The following is a 20,641-nucleotide window of genomic DNA, read 5'->3' as shown; positions in this document are numbered from 1 at the left end:
ATGTCCGCCAACACCCAGGAGACGTATGGTGACGGTTAGTTGAGCAGGCTCCATGCTTGCCGTGGTATGGCGTCTGCACAGGTAACTCAAAAAAAAAAGGTGCAAAATGATTGTTTGCCCTTGCTTTTACGGAGCGAGGGAGGGAATGGGGGCCCGATATGTACCCAGAACTGCCCGCGACAAGGTTTTAGCCCCATCAGGCACTGGGATTTCTACCCAGAATTCAAATGTGTGGTGGAGACTGCGGGAACTGTGGGATAGCTACCCACAGTGCAAAGCTCCGGAAGTCGACTGTTGCCTTGGTACTGTGGACACAGTCCGCCGACTACATACACTTAGAGCATTTGTGTGGGGACACACACACTCGACTTTATAAAAACGCTTTCTACAAAACCAACTTCTATAAATTCGACCTAATTTCGTAGTGTAGACATACCCTATGATTCAAAGGGCCAGCTTCTCCCCATTCCCTTTCCTTGCGCAATAACAATACACCACTATTATCAGTACACAGGCCTTTTCTACAGCAAGAAACAATGTGAATTTGATAATTAGCAATGGAAATAAATGATTAAAAGAGCATTTAGGAAAAGCGTGTCATATTACTGCTAAGATTTAAGTATATAATGTTAAAATATATTACAATTCAGCCAGGACTCAGTTACTACAGTTCTAAGCAGTCTATGAAATCCTAAAATACCTGTGCATATTCCAGTGATTGCCAGAGTGAAGCAGCTATCTCAGGAGATTTTCCAAAGGCAGTAAGAGTCTCTAATAGTTCGGCTTTCAAAATGGGAGGGATGCTACATTGTAGGAGTCCCAAAATGACTATCACTGGAGTCCACTGGGGGTGCTCACAGAGTGCCAAACGAGCATTCTCACTCTGCAGAACAATACACAAAACAAGAGGGGAGGGTGGAGTACACACTGTCACTTTGAAAGGTCTTGGAGTTTTGCAACACCTAACTCAAATGATTCAAAGTCTCAGGGCTTGTCTAGACTACCGAGAGGGGTCCATCTAAGATACGCAACTTCAGCTACGTGAATAGCATAGCTGAAATCGACATCTTTAGATCTACTTACCACAGTGTCTTCACTGCAGTATGTCGACAGCTGATGCTCTCCCGTCGACTCTGCTTGCGCTTCTTGTTCTGGTGGAGTACCGGAGTCGATGGGAGAGCGCTCCGCAGCCGATTTATCGCATCTATACTAGATACGATAAAATGACCCCCGCTGGATCGATGGCAGCCCACCAATCTGGCAGGTAGTGTAGACAAGCCCTAAGCAATGGTGATGCCATTTTCTAGCCCAACACATCTTAGAGATGGGAAGAATGGAAGACTGCTCCAACTTAAAGCATCACTTTTAACTGATTAAAAACATTGATTAAGAAGCTTATTTTTAAAAATAATTGAATACAATTAACAAGCATTTCACCCTCTTTCTTCTTTCAACATGTACTAAAGGAATTGTGCATATATGTGCTGGAAGCTCAAGTCTCTTCTGTACGTCCCAAGTATATACTAGCAGGAACACACTCACACAACTGTCTCTAGAGAAATCAAGTGCCTATACTTCAACAGCCCCTTCACACCAGAGCAGATAAGGGCTCTGTCATTATTTCTATTACAAGCCTGTATTATCTATTTTTAACATTCGCTAAGTTGAAATTAAACTTGTTAAGATCTAAAAGCTGGGTAGGGCTAGTTAAAGCATACCTGAGACCTCTTGCTAAGCTTTTCAACTGGCATACAGTTCTAGTATAGCTAGATAATTCTAAGCATACTTAATATAGAATTACCCTCTCCTATTGTGGGTGTTCAGTAACTGAACTAAAGCTGTACCACCTATGTAGAGCCTGCACTGACACATTATTTTCATAACCATTGGTTGGGGTTTCCACCCCTTTAACTCAAGGTGCCTTTTCAGCTATAGGTCTGGCAGCCATTTAAACCCAGCCTGGATTTAAGTTTCACTAGCAGTTGGTTTCCCCTGCCATTTTCTCTCTTTTATTTTAGTTTACTTCTTCTGGCTTTTCCCCTCTCAAATTATTAAATGTAAATGCTCAGAGTTCTTCAGCTCTGACTTGATTTCTTTTAAACTTGTCTTAGCTGTGAAAGAAAGAGACAACTCCTCCACAACAGGGAAGGGAGTCTTGAAAGTTAAAAATCAGCAATTTGCAGTACCAATAACAGACCCTGCCCCTTCTTGCTTTATCATGTGCTTGTCCAACCCAGTCATTCCTGCTATCACTTATGAAGTCCAGAAAACAAATCACAGCACCTGCTAGCTGACTCTGCCCAGCGTGCCATTTTGGGCAAATGTGGCATAGGTCACCACTAGTGAGTTACGTGCAAACTCAAATCTGTAAGTCAGTTTAAATGTCATCTTGCAAGAGATACAGAAACGTACTAGCGAGACACAAGAAAGAAAAGGATTACCTACCCACTTCACTATAGTAGTTGTAAGCTGTAAAAAGGAAATCAATCCATCCTGTTCTTTCTGGGTGATTCCTCGGAGGGGGAGGTGACGGTATTGAACACTATCTGCACTTGGCAAATCCTTCCTTAAGTGCTCATGATACAGCATCAAGGAGCGGAAGAAATGCTCCCAGGAGACAGGGCTGCCACCTGTTCCTTGGATGTTTTCAGCTGGAAAAGAAAAAATGTTCAAACTGATTACAAAATAATTTTGCTCTTTTACAGGGGGGCAAAGAGGATATCAAACTTTAAAAAACTGCCCTAACTTGTACTCAGCATAGTATTCTGGAAGCTGAAGTAATAAGAAATTCTTCTCACTGTCTACAAGAGGTTGTGCACTTTTATTATTATTTATCATTTATGTTAATGCCCACAACATGTGAGGTATTTTTCAAGCATTCTGAGTTGAGAAAAAAAAAAGTGCCTATTGAAATCCATAAAACACCTCCCCATTCCTTCTCCTTAACCATCTGTACCCTGCAATGGCACACCAGAATTGGAGATAAATCGGTGATCTCAACTTTCAGTTCAGATTCAAAGTGGGCCAGAGAGGAAAACAAAGTTTATGATAAACGCCTGGTGTTGGTGAGCTTTGTGCTCTTATGGTCTTTTTGAAGAGCTATGACATTACTAATATGATAATGAGGTGTAAAATAGGTTTACTGTTTTAATCGCGCTATCATATGGGTTTATGAATCAGAACCTTTGTCATGCTGAATGTGTAAAGACAATGTTAGTCTCGTAATTTTTTTCCCCTGACAAGCTAGTATGAAAACAAAACAGAAACTCTTATATTACCTGTGTTACAAATGATGGCATTTTCTCAGGATGCCTCTAAAAGCAACCACAGAAATGCCAGCCATCATTTAAAAATGTATTTGCAAATACACAGCCTGGCTTTTTTATGCTAATAAGTGACTCTTCAACATGCTTTACTGAGCAAAAGTGATATATTGAAGCTCTCATTGATTTTAAAATGTTTTATAGCTTTCTGTTAAATATATTAGGAATTCAGCCACTCCCATAATCAGGACACTCAAATATTTAATTAACATATATAAACCAGTATCTTTATGCAGACCACAACTGAAAGTGAAAATGAGTTTTACCTTTGTACTAAAGGTGTAAGACTAATAATAGCTAACTAAAGTAGTAAACTACAATTAATCTCATCCAGATCTGTATTCTTGTCTAATTTGTCTAGGAAAAGAGTTGGGAGGTGAGCCTACTGTCAAACACCTTTCTTACCATGACTGCTGCCATTGACCTTCAGCAAACTGAAGCAATAATGAGCACATTGGGGCCCACTGGCCAATCCCCGAAGCATTTTCAAATATGGGATGTAAATTGTGGAGGGGAGTAGGTCTCCCATTTGTCTAACAAACTTTGACAAGACGACCTGGAATGAAAAGGGTAAATGTTTAAAAGGAAATCTAACCCTATTTTGGGGTGACAACAGACACCAAAATGATAACGTATATTCTGGTTTGGACTTAAAAAATACAAAACCCCCACCACAACTCCAAAATAAATATACTTGTGAACTGCTTGTTCTGTTTCATTGAATAGAAAATATCCACATTTTGAAGAGAAGAGAAAAGAGATGCACAAAATATTCAGGATATTGCAAAGGAACACATGTTAATCAATAAGGGTGCAATAATCTTTGATAACATTAGCTGCAGTGATGCCAAAAGGGGAAAACTATGAAGAAAATCTAACATGTCTTTCTTTAAAAATAAATCTAATCTGAGACCATAATCTCTAAATAATTGCATGGCATTTACGTTACTACAGGGCACAGCTAAGGTTGTTTGGATGCCTTAACTGTGCATTTCTTACCTTAACATATTTGGATTGGTTTTAATCCTAATTTATATCCTTGGGTTTTAGATAATTACAACATCCTTGTAATGTTTTCTACCCTTAAGAGACCTTAACTGCACTTTAACAGAGTTTTTCCTCTGGGAATATCAATAAAACACTTTGATATAATCAGACAGAAGGTACAACGTAAGTGCAAAATATTATTATTAGTCATGTTCACTGAGAAAATGTAGCTGCTTGTGTAGAAGTCTTTGATTAGGTAGCTCAAGCATAAACAAGAGTTTTGAAAGTGGTTAGATTCTTTCCCATTAATACCCACCGACACCCCAGAGAACAATCTACAGCCAAGGACAACTGCTAAAGGTTCCCTTTATAGCATGCCTATAGTGCCCATACAACAAACAGTGGGAGCACTGCACTAATATCTTGGCAATGGATAACAGGTTCTTAAGACCATATGAGAGTGGTTCTACCAGTTTCTCAAAAACCACCTTTACTCCTCTCGATTCCAGGAGCTATTAGTGCTCCAGCCTGCAGCTTTTAACACCATGACACTAAGGTAAATGACATTTTTTAAAGGAAAGGAAAGGAAAGGAAAGGAAAGGAAAGGAAAGGAAAGGAAAGGAAAAAGTTTTTCCACTGAAAACATTGGAGGAAAAAAGTTGAATTTGGCTAACCTGACGCTGAGGAGGTCGCTGATGGGCTACTCCAAGATAAGATCCCATAATGGTGGAGCTTTGGAGAGGTTCTGAAGGACACCAATACTCAAGAGCAAGTTCCAGATTAAAGGGATCCTTCCTGTACAACTCAGCAATCTGTAGGGGGACAAAAAATACATTTCTTGAGAGATAAAATGTCAACGCAAATAAAAAGGCCAAGATTTTAACAATGAACACTACTTCAGCACAACTTGGAAATACAGGAAGAAAAATAATCTCATTGTTAATACATAATTTTTTTAATATTCCCTTCCTGAAAATGGCAGTTTCTATGCAGTAATGGGAGAACAATCCATAGCTAAAAAACCCTGAAATTTCCAGATTTTTTTAATAATTTTTATTTGTAAATTTCAATGGTATTCTCCCTCTGTTGCCTATAAAACCCTGGATATCAACACACTGGTATTTCCTTTAAATGAACATTTGGGTATTTGCGCTGCAATTAGCTTAAAATAAATCAGCCAGTGTTGGGATTAAAAGCTTTTAACTGTTCTTTGACTGGTCAAATTTCCTTCAGAATAATTTCTGTTTCAATTTCTTCATTTTATAGGTTTGTTATAGCTTTGTGCCAGAGCCATAACAAGTTCTGATTAAGAAGGAATTTTCATTCTAAGCCCCTTTTTTAATTATTTATAAAATTGTCTAATAGTTTTTGTGGATAAAAAATATTTTTAATGTTTCTCTAGCTTTAAAATGGTTAGAATTTAAAATTTCAAACTTGCCTGGTACACTGTATTTAAGGAGGAATTTGTATACTTAACCAATTATTTTTATTATAACATTTATTTTTTAACAATGATGGAAAAAATGTACACTACCCACATGTAATATTTGAATATGTTATCTAACTTTAATAATCACAAATTGAAATAAACACACAAGACCAACTTTAATTTCTTTTAAAACAAACAAAGAAATAGAATGGAAAAAGACCCTTCTATAGAGGCAACATTATGGTTGAAATTTTACTCTAATGAAACACAGGAAATTTAGTTACAATTCCCACATCGGCTGTAACTTCGTCTTTTTGCATTTAAGATCTCAACTCCATGTACATAGCAGCCTTGCAAAACTGTTATGAAAAATTACAATATCAGATGCAAAAAAAATCTACACACTCATCCTTTATCGTAATGACTGCTAATCATGTAAATTTAATGATATTTTATTCACCCAAGGTGAATAGATAGAATTTTGCTAGGAAGTTGCAGAAACACAAAACACTACATAAGCACAAAGTGCCCCAAAGACTTTTAGATGGGAACCATAATTCTGAGATTTGTAAACTTGGAATTTCAATTTTAAAGTTGTGTTAACATGGGGGGAGGAGTTACATTTAAAATACTGCACAATGTATACACAATCATACGTCAAAAGATATTCAGGGTTCTAAACAGTATTTCAAATGCAACAAATGGTGCAATATTTACATGTTGAACAAAAATAAACTGATATTTATTAGCAGGGGAAGTCAAGTCAGCAAATTAATTCAACTACATCACTAGTTAATGAAAATGTCTACTTCTAATTTAACCAAAAATATGAAGATTTCCACTTACAATTAAAAATAGGTAAGGTATGCCCCACACAGTATCTTCCTATTCAAATAATGTGTTTTACTGTTAAGGTATCAGAAGTTTTCAACAGGAAAACCCCCAAATAATCCCTTTTTACGAATATAATTAAAAAGTAGGACTTACTAAAAGCATAAGATGTTCCAGATCCCGCCGAAGGGAAATAGGTGGTTCATTACCCATCTGTATACTCATGTGGATCATACGAGCATCTTCATCTGCACGGTTTCTCAACTGTTTCACCTATACAATTTATGAAGTGGAGAAGAACGTTGGTCTATTTTTAGCCAACAAAAAAAAAATTATCTTAAAAATTACAAATAGCAACCTACTCTTATCTATTTTTATAAAAAACATTTTAACACTCCTAAGCATGTCCTTAATAAACAAAAATGCTATTGAAATAGATTGAAATTCATTATCAAATTGCAGGGTTTTATTTTAATTTTCTGTTTAAATTGTTACCATATCATCCAATAGTAGGAAGAAATTCTCAGCGGTTCAAGGTATAAATCAAATGTCTGATAACCAATAATATGATAACCACAATGTTATGTCCACATGGATCCCTCCTTCCCTGCTACTATGGAGTCTTTCTCCTCTAGGACAGTGGTTCTCAACCCTGGGGATATGCAGAGGTCTTCCAGGAGGTGCATCAAATCGTCTAGTATTTGCCAAGTTTTACAAAAGGCTACATAAAAAGCACTAGCAAAGTCAGTACAAACTAAAATTTTATATAGCACACAATAACTTGTTTATGCTGCTCTATATACTATACTCTGAAATATTTATATTCCAATTGATTTATTTTACAATTATATGGTAAAAATGAGAAAGTCAGCAATCTGTCAATAATAGTGTGCTGTGGAACTTTTATATTTGTTATGTCTTTTGATTTTGTAAGCAAGTAGTTTTTAAGTGAAATGAAACTTGGCGGTACACAAGACAAATCAGACTTCTGAAAGGAATACAGTGATCTGGAAACGTTAAGAGCCACTGTTCTACAATTCTGTATTGGTGAAGAAAGTGAGGGATGGTTGGACCTGCCCCACCCATTATGCCCTCAGGTGAAGGGGCACAAGGTTCAGGCACGATTCCAGACAGACACTGCTGTGCAAAAGAATTCCATCTTGTGTGCATGGAGAGCATGTGCACCAAGAGTGGGATCCATGAGGACAAATACTTGAAGAACCACCACTAATTCGCGGAGCTGATAATCGAGAGAAATATTTAACCACTTCGTTTCTCTCAAGGCTCTTCTCATCTGCAACAAGAGCCTGATCCAAGTCAATGGGAGTATTTCCATTGACTTCAGTGTGATCTGGATCAGACCCCAAAGCTACATCCTCTAATATTTTCAATTGGGAAAGCTAGATAGATTAAATGAACTTCTGTACCAAAATCAAAAATTTAAGTTAATTATACGAATATGTTTGTGTATGTGGAGTGTAGAGAGAGAAAACAGAGCTAGCATTATAGGATAGTGCCTTGTATGAACAGAATTGAGAAGAACTAAATTCCTCAAGGAATCAGCTACTATACTGAATGGTAGCAAATGCCTTCTTTATCTTTTTGAAGAGTTCTGGGGTGATCTAGGGAATTACATGCCAGTCAGCACTGCTTCAATATCAGTAAAATTGTTTGCTATAATTAAAGTGTTAAAATGGCTAGAATGAATGCAATATGATGGGGGGAAAGAAAAAAGTACATCTTCTTTAATGGAAAATTGTGCCTCTCTAATCTACTAGAATTCTCTGAATTTGTCAACAAATTATTGGATAAAAGAAAACCAGCTGACATAATTTTTTTGAATTTCAAAAAGCCTTTGACGAAGTACTTCACAAGTGACTACCATTTGTCAGTGCACTGGCCCAAAACATAATTAACTTGCAGAAGTTTCTGCCAGAAGATTAAGCATTTATGTGGATAATAAAAACATTCAAAGTTCTATAATGTAATAAGGCATATAAATTCCATAATCCAACCATTAACTAATATGGATTGCAAAGGATTCTTTCACAAGCAAGAATTCTCTAACTGTCTGCTGCAAGGTTTTTTCCTCTGAAGCAACTGTTACTGCCACCGACAGAAACAGGATACCCAAACAGATGGACAGACCACTGATCTGATCCTATATGGCAATATTCTGTTCCTAAAGAGAATCCCTTTGCACCTCTAGGTCATCGCTTTAATACAGTCCAGGGCTGCAGCTAATGGAAAGACATTACTATACTGTGACTATTCAATGCATTACATGAAATGAGCGTATTTCCTAAGGGATATGTCTGCATCAGACAGACAAACCACCTTCGTTCACAGCCTTAGCAGAAATGCCAAAGCCTGTTACAGCATGTTACTCCCCTCTAGGTGTTTATATGTGGTCCCTACAGAAGTGGACTGAGGCACACTAGTGAGGCTGTGTATACAGGATTCTTGCATTGACATTGCCAGTGCTGTACCTGCTGTGAATTCAGAAAAGCTTTTAAAACAATTTAGCAATCATCATAATAAACAAAGAATTTTAAATAAATGAGAATTAAACAGTCTACAAATATGTTTATATGTGCACTCAAAAAGATTCTTAAAAAACTGAAGGAATGATTTTTTCCACAGACATTCTCATGCCAGCCTAAAATGAACAAAGAGATCCTTTAAGGTATGCACATAAAAAAAGAATTAAAAATTATGACTGCACAGCCATTATTTGACAACTCAAATGGACACACAACTGCTCGACAAAACAGACACAAAATAAAGCTTTCACCAATTATTAAAAAAAAAGACACTACACTTTCCCAGATCTCTTGCTTTCAATGCACGGATACAAGTTCTTGCACAAATGAAATAGCTCACATTGCTACAAACACATCTCTTTTATTTTTGCTTTACAGCACAAATGTTTCAATTCCTGGTAAATCAAATAGTTATATCCATAGGAACAGTATTCTGCTGCAAGGAAAGATAGCAACCCTCCCATACACATATGCAAAAGTCTATTCCTGGCAAAAAATTCAAAAGCACTGACACTGTACAGTGGGATTACTGATCTTTTCCCATTCACAAATAACTTCAGCTGTGATACTATGTCTATATAGAAAAAATGGCATTTATTAAAAATTATAAGTACTATCAAATGAACAGTTTGCTTTTAAAATTTCACTATACTCATGTAAACTTTGATTTTTAGAGCATCATTATTTGGAAACTAAATTGAAAACTGTATTAATTCCATAAATCAAATACATAATTAATTGGTAGTTTTCTGAATCCTAGCACTTCAAGACCATGTTGATAGATGCCTTATCTGGATCTCCATATTATCCAAAATTCTATCTGCTCCTGTACATGACATTTGGATTATACATCCAAAATTCTCATCAACTGCTAGTCCACATGCATAACAACTTACTTTCATCGGCATGAGCGCAAGAAAGTCTGTGGTAAGGTTATGAATTTTGCGGATGTAAAATTCTTCCTGGTAGAAGTTTTCAGACCCCACTACAGATTCAGTAAGGAACAGGAAGACATCATCAGCAATTGCTAGCTCTGCCATTGCCTCATCGGCCTCAGTGAATTCTGCAAGAGCTAGAAAGAATAAAGAAGGGGAAGAGGAAAAAAGAATGCAATTATCTCACTTACCAATGTTTCCAAGTTCCTGGCTTACTTGCAAATGAACATAAACGTTTACTACCTAAGTCTTTTGGATGTTCAAAAGAACAGTGGTCTGTAAAAGTTATGCCAATACAGTGGGACAGCCAGTACCTGAACTCTGATCAAAGAGGAAAGATGTGCATAATCCACTTAGTCCTCTGAGTAGGTGAGACCAAATCCAGTTATGCAGGACTGTAGGCCCCTATTATTTATAACAATCAAAAACTATTCTTTTAAGACCGTTAGAACTGTGAAGTTTAATTCTAATTTAACTTCACAGAAAGGATATTCTGAAACTGATCTAAATCTGATCCACTACAGCACTTCAGAAGTCCACATCTTTTGGAAGAAAACTATCCAATGTTCTCAAATATCCTTTCAGAAGACAATGTGTCTTACAATATCCAGCTATAATGGAGCTGCCTTTAACTCAAAGGCTATAACACAAATTGGAATCTATTTTTGTTTTTTAATGTTAGAGTTACCAGCATAGGGCACCAACTAGCATTAAATGAAATTTTACACATTTTTTAAGCACAATATTAATTTGCTATTGAAATGAAGGGATATTATGGAGTTTGTATCATGAAATAGTAAGTATTTCTAATCCTGTGTATATTTCAGACTAATATAATTCTCAGTCAAACTCTCAAATACAAGTTATCAGTTGCACAGTTCTGTGATAGAGGGCAGTTACTGTTACCCCAAAAAGTAACAGCTGCTCTCACTTGTAATATTAAGGGGCCCTGAAGACTTAGCTATAGCAGTTTCATTTTGGATTCATTTACCTGTCACATCAGACAGTTGGGATATTCCTCGCAATGTTAGTGCCCATGCTAATCTAACAGTAGCTTGCAGCCCTGGTAGTTTCCATGGTTGGGAATCTTGAAGGCGAGTGTGGATTGTTGCTATGTACTGTCTCTCTGTTAACAGAGGCAGCTGGAGCATCAAATCTGGAAAAACAAAGTGACTCATCATTATATAAAAAAGTGAAACACTAAATTCTTATTTCCATTAAAAAAAATATGAACAATTCCTGAAATGTATAGCCTTGGAGAACAAATGTAGCTTACTTCTCCAATTAGCTATTACAATAATTGTCACTTTTTCTATCTCTTTAAACTGATCAGTTGATTCTTTCAAGTAGTCTGAAGCCCAAACAGTATACAGTAACTCCTCACTTAAGGTTATAGTTATGTTCCTGAAAAATGCTACTTTAAGTGAAACGATGTTAAACAAATCCAATTTCCCCATCAGAATTAACGTAAATGGGGAGGAGTTAGGTTCCAGGGAAATTTTTTCATCAGACAAAAGACACTCTCTCTCTTTCTGTGTATGTATATATATACTCTGTGTGTACACACACACACACACAGAGTATAAGTTTTAAACAATTTAATACCGTACACAACAATGATAATTGTGAAGCTTGGTTGAGGTGGTTAAGTCAGAGGGTGAGACATTTCCCAGGGAATGCCTTACTGCTAAATGATGAACTAGTACTCAGCTGAGCCCTCAAGGGTTAACACATTGTAGTTAATGTAGCCTCATACTCTACAAGGCAGCATGAATGGAGGGAGGAGAGAAAGCATGGCAGAGAGAGACAGAGACACACACTGTGTGCGAGAGAGAGAGAGAGAGATGAGCACTGGCCCTTTAAGTACGCTGACCACACTAACTCAGAGGTGGGCAAACTACAGCCCACGGGCCACATCCAGCCTGCAGGACCCTCCTGCTCGGCCCCTGAGTTCCTGGCCCAGGAGGCTAGTCCCAGGCCCCTCCCCTGCTGTTCCCCCTCCCCCGCAGCCTCAGCTCACTGTGCCACTGGCGCAATGCTCTGGGCAGTGGGGCTGCGAAATCTTGCCAGGCCGCACAGCTGCAGAGGGGGCTGAATGGGGGAAGGGGCCCAGGGAGTGGCAGTCAGGAAGGAGGGGGGGTTGGATGGAGTGGTGAAAGGCAGTCAGGAGCAAGGGTTCCAGGGGTGGTCAGGGAGAAGGGGTGGTTGAATGGGCCAGGGGTCCCTGGGGCAGGCAGTCAGGAAGGGGGGGGGTAGGATGGTGCAGCGGGGGGGCAGTCAGGGGCAGGGGTTCTGCGGGCGGTCATGGAACAGGGAGGGTTGGATGGGGCAGGAGTCCCAGGGGGGTTGTCAGGGGGAGAGAAGCAAGGAGAGTCAAATGGGGGCAGGAGCCGGGCCACGCCTGGCTGTTTTGGGAGGCACAGCCTCCCCTAACCGGCCCTCCATACAATTCTGGAAACCCAAAGTGGCTTTCAGGCCAAAAAGTTTCCCCACCCCTGCTCTAAGTACTCTGTCTTTTTAAGTAGATCAGCAAGTTGAGACAGCAGCTGCTGCCAGCAAGCTCCCTCTGTCCTGAGCCCTGTCATGTCCCCACCCCTGCTCTGTGGAGATAGGGTAAAGGAGCAGGGGGCTGGGGGATTCCCTGACATTAGCACCCCTTCCCCGCCCCTGCACAGCAAGCAGGAGGCTCCCGAGAGCAGCTCCAAAGCAGAGGGTAGGAGCAGCACACAGCAGTGGGAGGAGGGACAGCTGAACTGCCCAGCAATTGGTAGCCTGCTGGGCGGCTGCTGCACAGGGAACTTAGGGGAGCCGATAAGGGGGCTGCCGGTCCATCCTGGTTCCAAGCCCCCACCAGCTCGCTGCAATGTGCTGCTCTTTCTGCAAGCAGTGGGCAAAGCAGGCAGCTGCCAAACAATGTTATAAGGGAGCACTATGCAACTTTAAACGAGCATGTTCTCTCATTGATCAGCAACATAACAATGAAACAACATTGACTGGGACGACGTTACATGAGGAGTTACTGTACAGTATGCATTCATTTAAAAGTTTTATGACTCAACATACATTTTATACTATTTCTTTCTCTATGTAATAAAAAAAGCAGCCATCATTCTCTGGATGCATGTACAAAGCTATGAAACAAGACTGCTACCACCTCCAAAGTCAACCTAAATGACTCCCTTTCAAAAACCAAAACTTGACTGTCAATAACCCTTCCTCAAGCAGAGGCCCGTATAAATCAATAGGCCTTGCAACAAACTCTGAAAGTTATATATGTCAGATTCCATCAATGTAAAAGGGAAACAGAATCTCGCATTTTCCCCAGCTTAAAAAAAGGACTGTCCCATTGCACATTGAAATAAATACATTAATGTGCGATTACTTACTCACTTGCTCCTCCCTTATTTAAAAAATGAGAGAAATTCCATAAAGTTACTTTACTGCACTGTTAGAGGTGAGAATTTACATGAACAAGTCAGAAAAGTTGTGAGTCAACTGTAACTGCACCATTTTGTGTGTGTGTATATATCTATCTATATCAAGGTATAAATGTAAACAGCATAATGAATCTTAGAACATTATAATTGTTCAACCTCAAAACTCTTTCACCATGAATGAATTAAATCTCAGCATCCCTGCCAGGGTATTCTCAGCCCCATTTTACATGAGGAAATTGAGCCATAAATAATTTATGCCACAAAGCCACAAAGGAAATCAGTGTAAAGATTCAGGATTACAACTCAAGAATATTCAGGATTAAAACTCTAGCCCCATACTTAGACCAGGCCCTTCCTCTATTACCCACATAACTGAACTCAGTTTTTTTCATCTAGTATCAAGTACACCACTATAAGTAGGTTTCAAGTCAACCTTTACCCCAGTGAAGTATTTTCCCTGTATCAAGAAATGTTCTGTTTAAAATGTATACCCCACCCAAGTATGATGCCTAACTGTAGTAAATAATGATTAAAATGTTAGTGATAGTAACAATTAAAGCTACATTTTGTGGAATAGTAAGGTACAACTTAAGAAAATTCTACCATTACCTTCCCGATCCTCTGTGCTCTGTTCTAGAAAACTGACATCAAAGCAGTAAAGAAGAGCCATGAGGAGGGACAAATTCACACAGTCCAATAAGCCATCAGCTTCAACGGTCACTTTCTCCAGATAACTAATAAGGATTAAAGTATCATCCCTGTTCAGTGGAGACTGGCAGGTCCAGACAAACAGGCTTTCAGCCAATGACTGTCGGCACTCTTTGATAAGGTCAGAAACCTAGTTAAAAAAAAAAAATTTACAGTTATTTTCATACAATTATTTTCAAATTGTTCAAGCTTGTCTTGCTCAGTCAGTCAATATGACTAGGACCAATTATACAAGCTTATTTGGAATCCCAAATGAACTTGTGAAACTGCTGTTCTTTAAAACATGATTGAATCAATTAGGATTTATTCTTGGCTTGATATATACATGCCATCGCCATTAACATGAATGGGATTTACACATGCATATAGCTAGAGCCTTACCGAATTCATGGTCCATTTCGGTCAATTTCATGATCACGAGGGTTTAAAATTAGTTAACTTCATGTTTTTGGATCTTTACATCTGAAACTTCAGTGTTGTAACCATGGGGGTCCCGATCCAAAATGCGGACAGGATGGGAGGGTCGCAAGGCTATTGTAGGGGGGTCATGGGATTGCCACCCTTACTTCTGCCCTGCTACTGACAGAGGCACTAAAGCTATCACCACCAGCAGCAGCAGTGCAGAGATGAGAGTAGTAGGGTATGGGGATGGGTTTGTTTGTTTGTTTTTTTTTGCCATATGTCCGGTTTTCCCAACAGTCTCCCACTTATGTAGAGAGTTAACAACTGGTGCCACCGCCTCCCCACGCAGGGAGGTGACGGCTGGCACCGAGGAGCTTCCTGCAGCTGGGGTTGATCCCAGAGGTGGGTCTGACCCACCCCAGAAGTGGCCCTTGCAGGGGAAGAGGAAGTCTAGTCCTTTCAAATCCTTGGCCAGGACTCGCAGCTGGAACCCTGTGTAGGGTAGGAGCCCCTGGCTGGGCACCAGATTTCACAAGGAAGATCAGATTCCGTGGTCCATGACACATTTTTCACAATCATGAATTGGTCCATGAATAGGGCCCTACATATAGACAACCCTGAGAGTCTGAATCGGTGTACTTTTTCTGAATCTCCATTAATGTATGGAACAAGATGTGTAAACCCATTTTTTCTTTCTAACACACACAGGCATTTTCTTAGCATGTTCTAAACCTATGTTAGTATTCAAAGCCTTGGTAAGATCTCAAACAAAAGGACTCTTCTCACAAAGCCAATGCTTTAATTTATCCTAACACTAAACTCATAAATAAGATTGTTCATGGATTAAGATATGTAAAATGGTTACTAATTTATCATAAAACAATTTTTTAACATATTATAAATGGAGCAAACAGCATGGTCTATATAAAGGTTGCCCAAGCATTTCCATGCTAAAGGCATGATTTTCAATTTATTATTTTCCAAAAATGTATTTGTTAGACTGAAATTTGATATACTTGCTCTCCAACAGGGATCAGTTTGTTTGGTTTTTTTTTTTTGAAAGTTCCACCAAAAGTAAGAACAAAGTGATAAAATCCTACTGAGAAAAATAGAAAGGAGTGTAAACTCTGGCAAATCAAGTGTAAAAATATAATTAGGCAGGCAAAAAAAGAATCTGAAGAGCAACTAGCCTTCCAAAAAAAAAAAAAAAAAAAAAATCACCCGGCCATTGGACAATCAAGACGTTAAAGAAGCACTCAAGGCTATTGTGGAGAAGATAAATGAATTCTTTCCATTGCAGAGAATGTAAGGGAATTTTCCACACCTGAGCCATTCTTTTTAGGTGACAAATCTGAGGAACAGTCTCAGATCGAGGTGTCAACAGAGGTGGTTTTGGAACAAAGTGATAAATTAAACAGTAGTAAGTCACTCAAATACTCAAATTTAGTATTTTGGAACTCAAATACAAAATTACTAAACTATGGTGTGTAACGTATCACTTACATCAGCTCTATACCAAATGACTAGAAGATAGCTAATGTGACGCCAATTGATTTTTTTTTTTTTTTAAAAGGCTCCAGTGGCAATTCTAGCAATTGCAGGCTGGTAAGCCTAACTTCGCTACCAGGCAAACTAGTTGAAACTATAGTAAAGAACAGAATTATCAGACAAATAGATGAACACAACATGTTAGGGAAGAGTCAAACATGTCTTTTGTGAAGGGAAATCATGCCTCACCAATCTATTAGAATTCTTTGAAGATGTCAACAAGCATGGGGTCAAGGGTAATCCAGTGGATAGAGTGAACTTGGACTTTTCAAAAAGCCTTTGACAGAAGTCCCCACCAAAGGCTCTTAAGCAAAGTAAAGTAGTCATGGGATGAGAGGGAAGGTCCTTTCATGCATTAGTAACTGGTTAAAAGATAGGAAACAAAGGGTAGGAATAAATGGTCCATTTTCACAATGAAGAGAGTTAAACAGAGGATCCCCCAAGAATCTTTACTGGAACCAGCTGTTCAACTTATTCATAAGTGATCCAAAAAAGGGAGTAAACAGTGAGGTGGCAAAAATACACAGATAATACAAAGTTACTCCAGATGGTTAAGTCCAAAGCTGACTGTGAAGAGTTACAAAAGGATCTCCCTAAAGTGAGTGACTGGTCAACAAAATGGCAGATGAAATTCAATGCTGATAAATGCAAAGTAATGCACATTGGAAAAAATAATCCCAACTAATACATACAAAACAATGGCATCTAAATTAGGTGTTACCCCTCAAGAGAGAGAGATCTTGGAGTCATCATGGATAATTCTCTGAAAAAAAACTGTTCAATGCGCAGCAACAGTCAAAAAGAGCTAACAGAATGTTAGGAACCATTAGGAAAGGGATAGATAAAAAGACACAAAAATATCATGACACTATATAAATACATGGTACACCACAACTTGAAGACTACTTGCAGCTCTGGTCACCAGTTTAAAAGAGATGTATTATAACTGGAAAAGGTACAGAGAAGGGCTACAAACATGATTAGGTGTAAGGAACAGCTTCCATATGAATAGAGATTAAAAAGACTGGATCTGTTCATCTTAGAAAAGAAGTAACTAAGAGGGGATATGATAGAGGTCTATAAAGTCATGACTGATGTGGAGAAAGTGAATAAAGAAGTGTTATTTACTCCTTCACATAACACAAGAACCAGGGGTCATCCAATAAAATGAATAGGCAGCAGGTTTAAAACATACATAAGGAAGAGTAAAAAGAAAAGGAGTACTTGTGGCACCTTAGAGACTAACAAATTTATTAGAGCATAAGCTTTCGTGAGCTACAGCTCACTTCATCGGATGCATCCGATGAAGTGAGCTGTAGCTCACGAAAGCTTATGCTCTAATAAATTTGTTAGTCTCTAAGGTGCCACAAGTACTCCTTTTCTTTTTGCGAATACAGACTAACACGGCTGCTACTCTGAAATAAGGAAGAGTTTCACACAATGCAATCCACCTGTGGAACTTTTTGCCAGGGAATGTTGTGAAGGGCAAAAGTATAACCAGGTTAAAAAAATTATATAAATTCATAGAGAATAGGTCCAACAATAGCTAAGATGGTCCGGGACACAACCCCATGCTCTGGGTATCCCTAAGTCTCCGACTACCAGAAGCTGGGACTAGACAACAAAGGATGGTTCATTCTATAATTTCCCTGTTCCGTTTGTTTGCTCTGAAGCATCTGGCATTGGCCACTGTGGGAAGACAGGATACTGGGCTAGATGGACCATTGGCCTGACCCTGTATGGCCATTTTTTATGTTCTTATGCATTTTATCCGTAACAGATTCTCTTCCTTTCCCTTTCTCCACTCCCCCAAAGTCCATCATGTATTTGAATAGCTTTTGTATATCAGCCAAAGGGGACAGAGAGTTCAAATCTGGAATATTTCCCCTACATCACTGATTTGGTGCCTTTGAGTGACTCAGTAAAAATCAATTTCATTTGGCTGTATTTTAAGAGTTTCTAAACTGTACTTGACACATGCTCTCCATTTCTGGTAAAATATGAAAATTAACCATCTGCCAATGTCCCATTTTTATTGTGCATGTATTTTTATTAATAGTGAAAAACTGATTAAATCTTTCAATATTCCAATGGATTTGTGCACGTATGCATATTATAGTTGAGTATAACACCAGTTTTAATTAATATGTAGAATATTCTGGAGTATCATCTGTAAAATTGCATATGGAAGGAAGCAAAGGTCGGAAATACATTTTCTATTCTGCTTTAATGTTGGTTTAACATTCATACACAAACATTTAATGTAAATATCATTGTTCTTTACATGATTCCTGGAGTAACATCCAAGTAGATGAGAGACTAGCTCCTTGCTTTAGGCCCCCAAACTGCCAAGACCATATATTATTATACTTTTCAGAAGGACTGTCACTATGAGCAATAAGCACAGAAAAAAAACTGTAAAATGTTAAAGTTTGGGTCTGATCCAGTTCCCATTGCAGACAGTGTCTACACGCACAATAACTCCGAAGGGTGCAGAAATGAGCACTCTATTTTAAGTACTTTTCAGTATTTACTATTAGAGGTATATCTTACCAAATTAAATTTAACACAGCTGGATATACAAAATATGCTTAAATGACTGGACCCTATTTTGTCCTGTTTTGTTTATTTTTGAAATTTAGTTCTCCATTTTTAATCCCCCTCTTTTTTTATTTGTAGTGCTTAAAGTAAAAAAAAAAAAAAAAATTACTGTGTTCTTGATTTTACGCTATATCTTTATATTTAATTTGCTCTTCTGTTGTCCTTGCTTCTACTACTTTGCTGAAGGTAGAGAGGGGCTGCTCTGGTAAAGGGTAGGGGAATTCATGCAGGACAAGCATGCAGAAACCCACCCCCTGAACTGGGGAAGCCAAGTTATTTACAATACCTCATCCAGTGACAAAGGATGAAGAAGCAGAGCGGAGGAAAATAAAAATCATCATCGGTAATTTTGGAGACAGGGGAGAAAGATGCCACTACAACCCACCAGCAGATCTGAGGGAAGGAAAGAAGCCAGAATCACAAGCAAGGGAAGGAGATGACAAGAGTATCAGCAGTGGATCAGCAGGCTGAGAGAGAGCTTTTGATTTACCTCAGCAGTCCCTGTCTGAAACTACTATCAGAAGTCAGAATGTTGGCTTTTTTACTCCTTGGTTTTTTACTCCTGAAAGCTGCAGCATACAGCCTTCACTGGTTCTTTTCTCACCATCCAAACACAACTATGGCCACAAGTTCCTGCTTCCTCAAACTGAATTCTCTCTTTCATTTGATGTAGTGTCCCTCCCTAAAAGCTGGAACCGTCTGGTTGATCTGTCTCTGCTCACCATCTAATCTCCAGAACGTCTTGGACCCTGCCCTCAATCAGTAAGTGGAAGAAGTAGCAGATGAGGAGAAAATGATCTAAAACTGGAGTATAACTTAAAAAGAAATAAACAAACTGCCAATGAGATTTTATTTCAGAGAAGACCCACAAATTTAAAACAAAATATTCTGCAGGGGATTATAACTACATTTTAATCTTTGCAGTAATTTGCCAAAGAGATTCTCTTACCTCTTTGCGATGTTTCTCACTGCCCAGACCTCGCTCCCTTTGTAGTTTCTCAAACTCATTGTTCACATTGATATGAGATACCAGAGTTAGGATCTTCTGAGTCAAACCCTGCTCCATCAGCTCATCTGTAAAGCGTGTTGTCATGGACACCAACTCTGTGCTAAAATGAAGAGACACAACGTATTAACAAGTGAAACAACAAATAATGCTATTCCGGACCACAGTAGAAGAAATGTGATGAATAAGGCTATGATTTAGTCAATGGAAGTCACAGCAGTCATGGATTCCGTGACTTCACCGGACCTCCATGACATCTACACTTCAGGAGGCGGGACTGTGCACCCCTGCCCTGCAACTGGGGCTGGTAGGAACCAGGACCCTGCAGCCCCAGCCCCGGGGACGCGCGCCCCAGCCCCGTGTCGTCCCGGGCTTGGCAGGGGCTGCAGCCAGGGCCATGCGCTCCTGCCCGCCAGGGTCCCGGCTTGGCAGGGGCTGCAGCCGCAGCTGTGTGCCTCAGCCCTGCAGTTTCCTGAGGCAGTGCACCCTTGCCCGGCAGCATCCCAGGCTTGGCGGGGCTGTAGCCAGGGCTGCGCACCCCCTTTGCAGCTTCCCAGGGCCATGCACCTTCTAATTCCTCCATTATCTTCACTGTAAGTAACAATGCCCACATTCACATTCTACAGACTTCTCTTCCTCAACAATCCTTGCAACTGGGCAAATTTCCATAGCCCCACCACTCCAGTGAGATATCCATAAATTGATCATCCCTCTCACACTAGGGTATTTGTGATTACACTATATTCCAACTCAATACAAACTATGTTCGTATACCTGGAGTCGACCAGCCAAGGTATGCTTCTACTGTATACTGTGTTTGTTTTATATTTCACCAAGAGTACCTCACATGCACATATTAATTTCTACAATAAAATTTGCATTTAAATAAAA

At 39.1% G+C, this 20,641-nt stretch overlaps 1 protein-coding gene across 4 annotated transcripts in view; it reads right to left on the bottom strand.

Annotated features, from left to right (window-relative positions):
* The window catches only part of NUP205 (nucleoporin 205), a 79,134-nt gene that overhangs the window by 48,338 nt on the left and 10,155 nt on the right, over positions 1-20,641 (bottom strand). For all 4 annotated transcript variants that reach the window (XM_043491447.1, XM_038411213.2, XM_043491457.1 and 1 more), the window contains exons 5-13: positions 19,694-19,853; positions 14,095-14,323; positions 11,040-11,204; positions 10,010-10,185; positions 6,727-6,843; positions 4,985-5,122; positions 3,729-3,879; positions 2,446-2,651; positions 701-883 (exon numbers count right to left, since the gene is read on the bottom strand). In XM_043491447.1, coding sequence (XP_043347382.1) covers positions 701-883; positions 2,446-2,651; positions 3,729-3,879; positions 4,985-5,122; positions 6,727-6,843; positions 10,010-10,185; positions 11,040-11,204; positions 14,095-14,323; positions 19,694-19,853 — 1,525 coding nt within the window. The remainder of the gene's footprint in view (positions 1-700; positions 884-2,445; positions 2,652-3,728; positions 3,880-4,984; positions 5,123-6,726; positions 6,844-10,009; positions 10,186-11,039; positions 11,205-14,094; positions 14,324-19,693; positions 19,854-20,641) is intronic.

This window comes from Dermochelys coriacea, chromosome 1 (assembly GCF_009764565.3).
Source record: "Dermochelys coriacea isolate rDerCor1 chromosome 1, rDerCor1.pri.v4, whole genome shotgun sequence".
Lineage (NCBI taxonomy): Eukaryota > Metazoa > Chordata > Testudines > Dermochelyidae > Dermochelys > Dermochelys coriacea.
The sequence above is the reverse complement of the archived record's forward strand: the minus strand, read 5'-3'. Positions and strand labels throughout refer to the sequence as shown.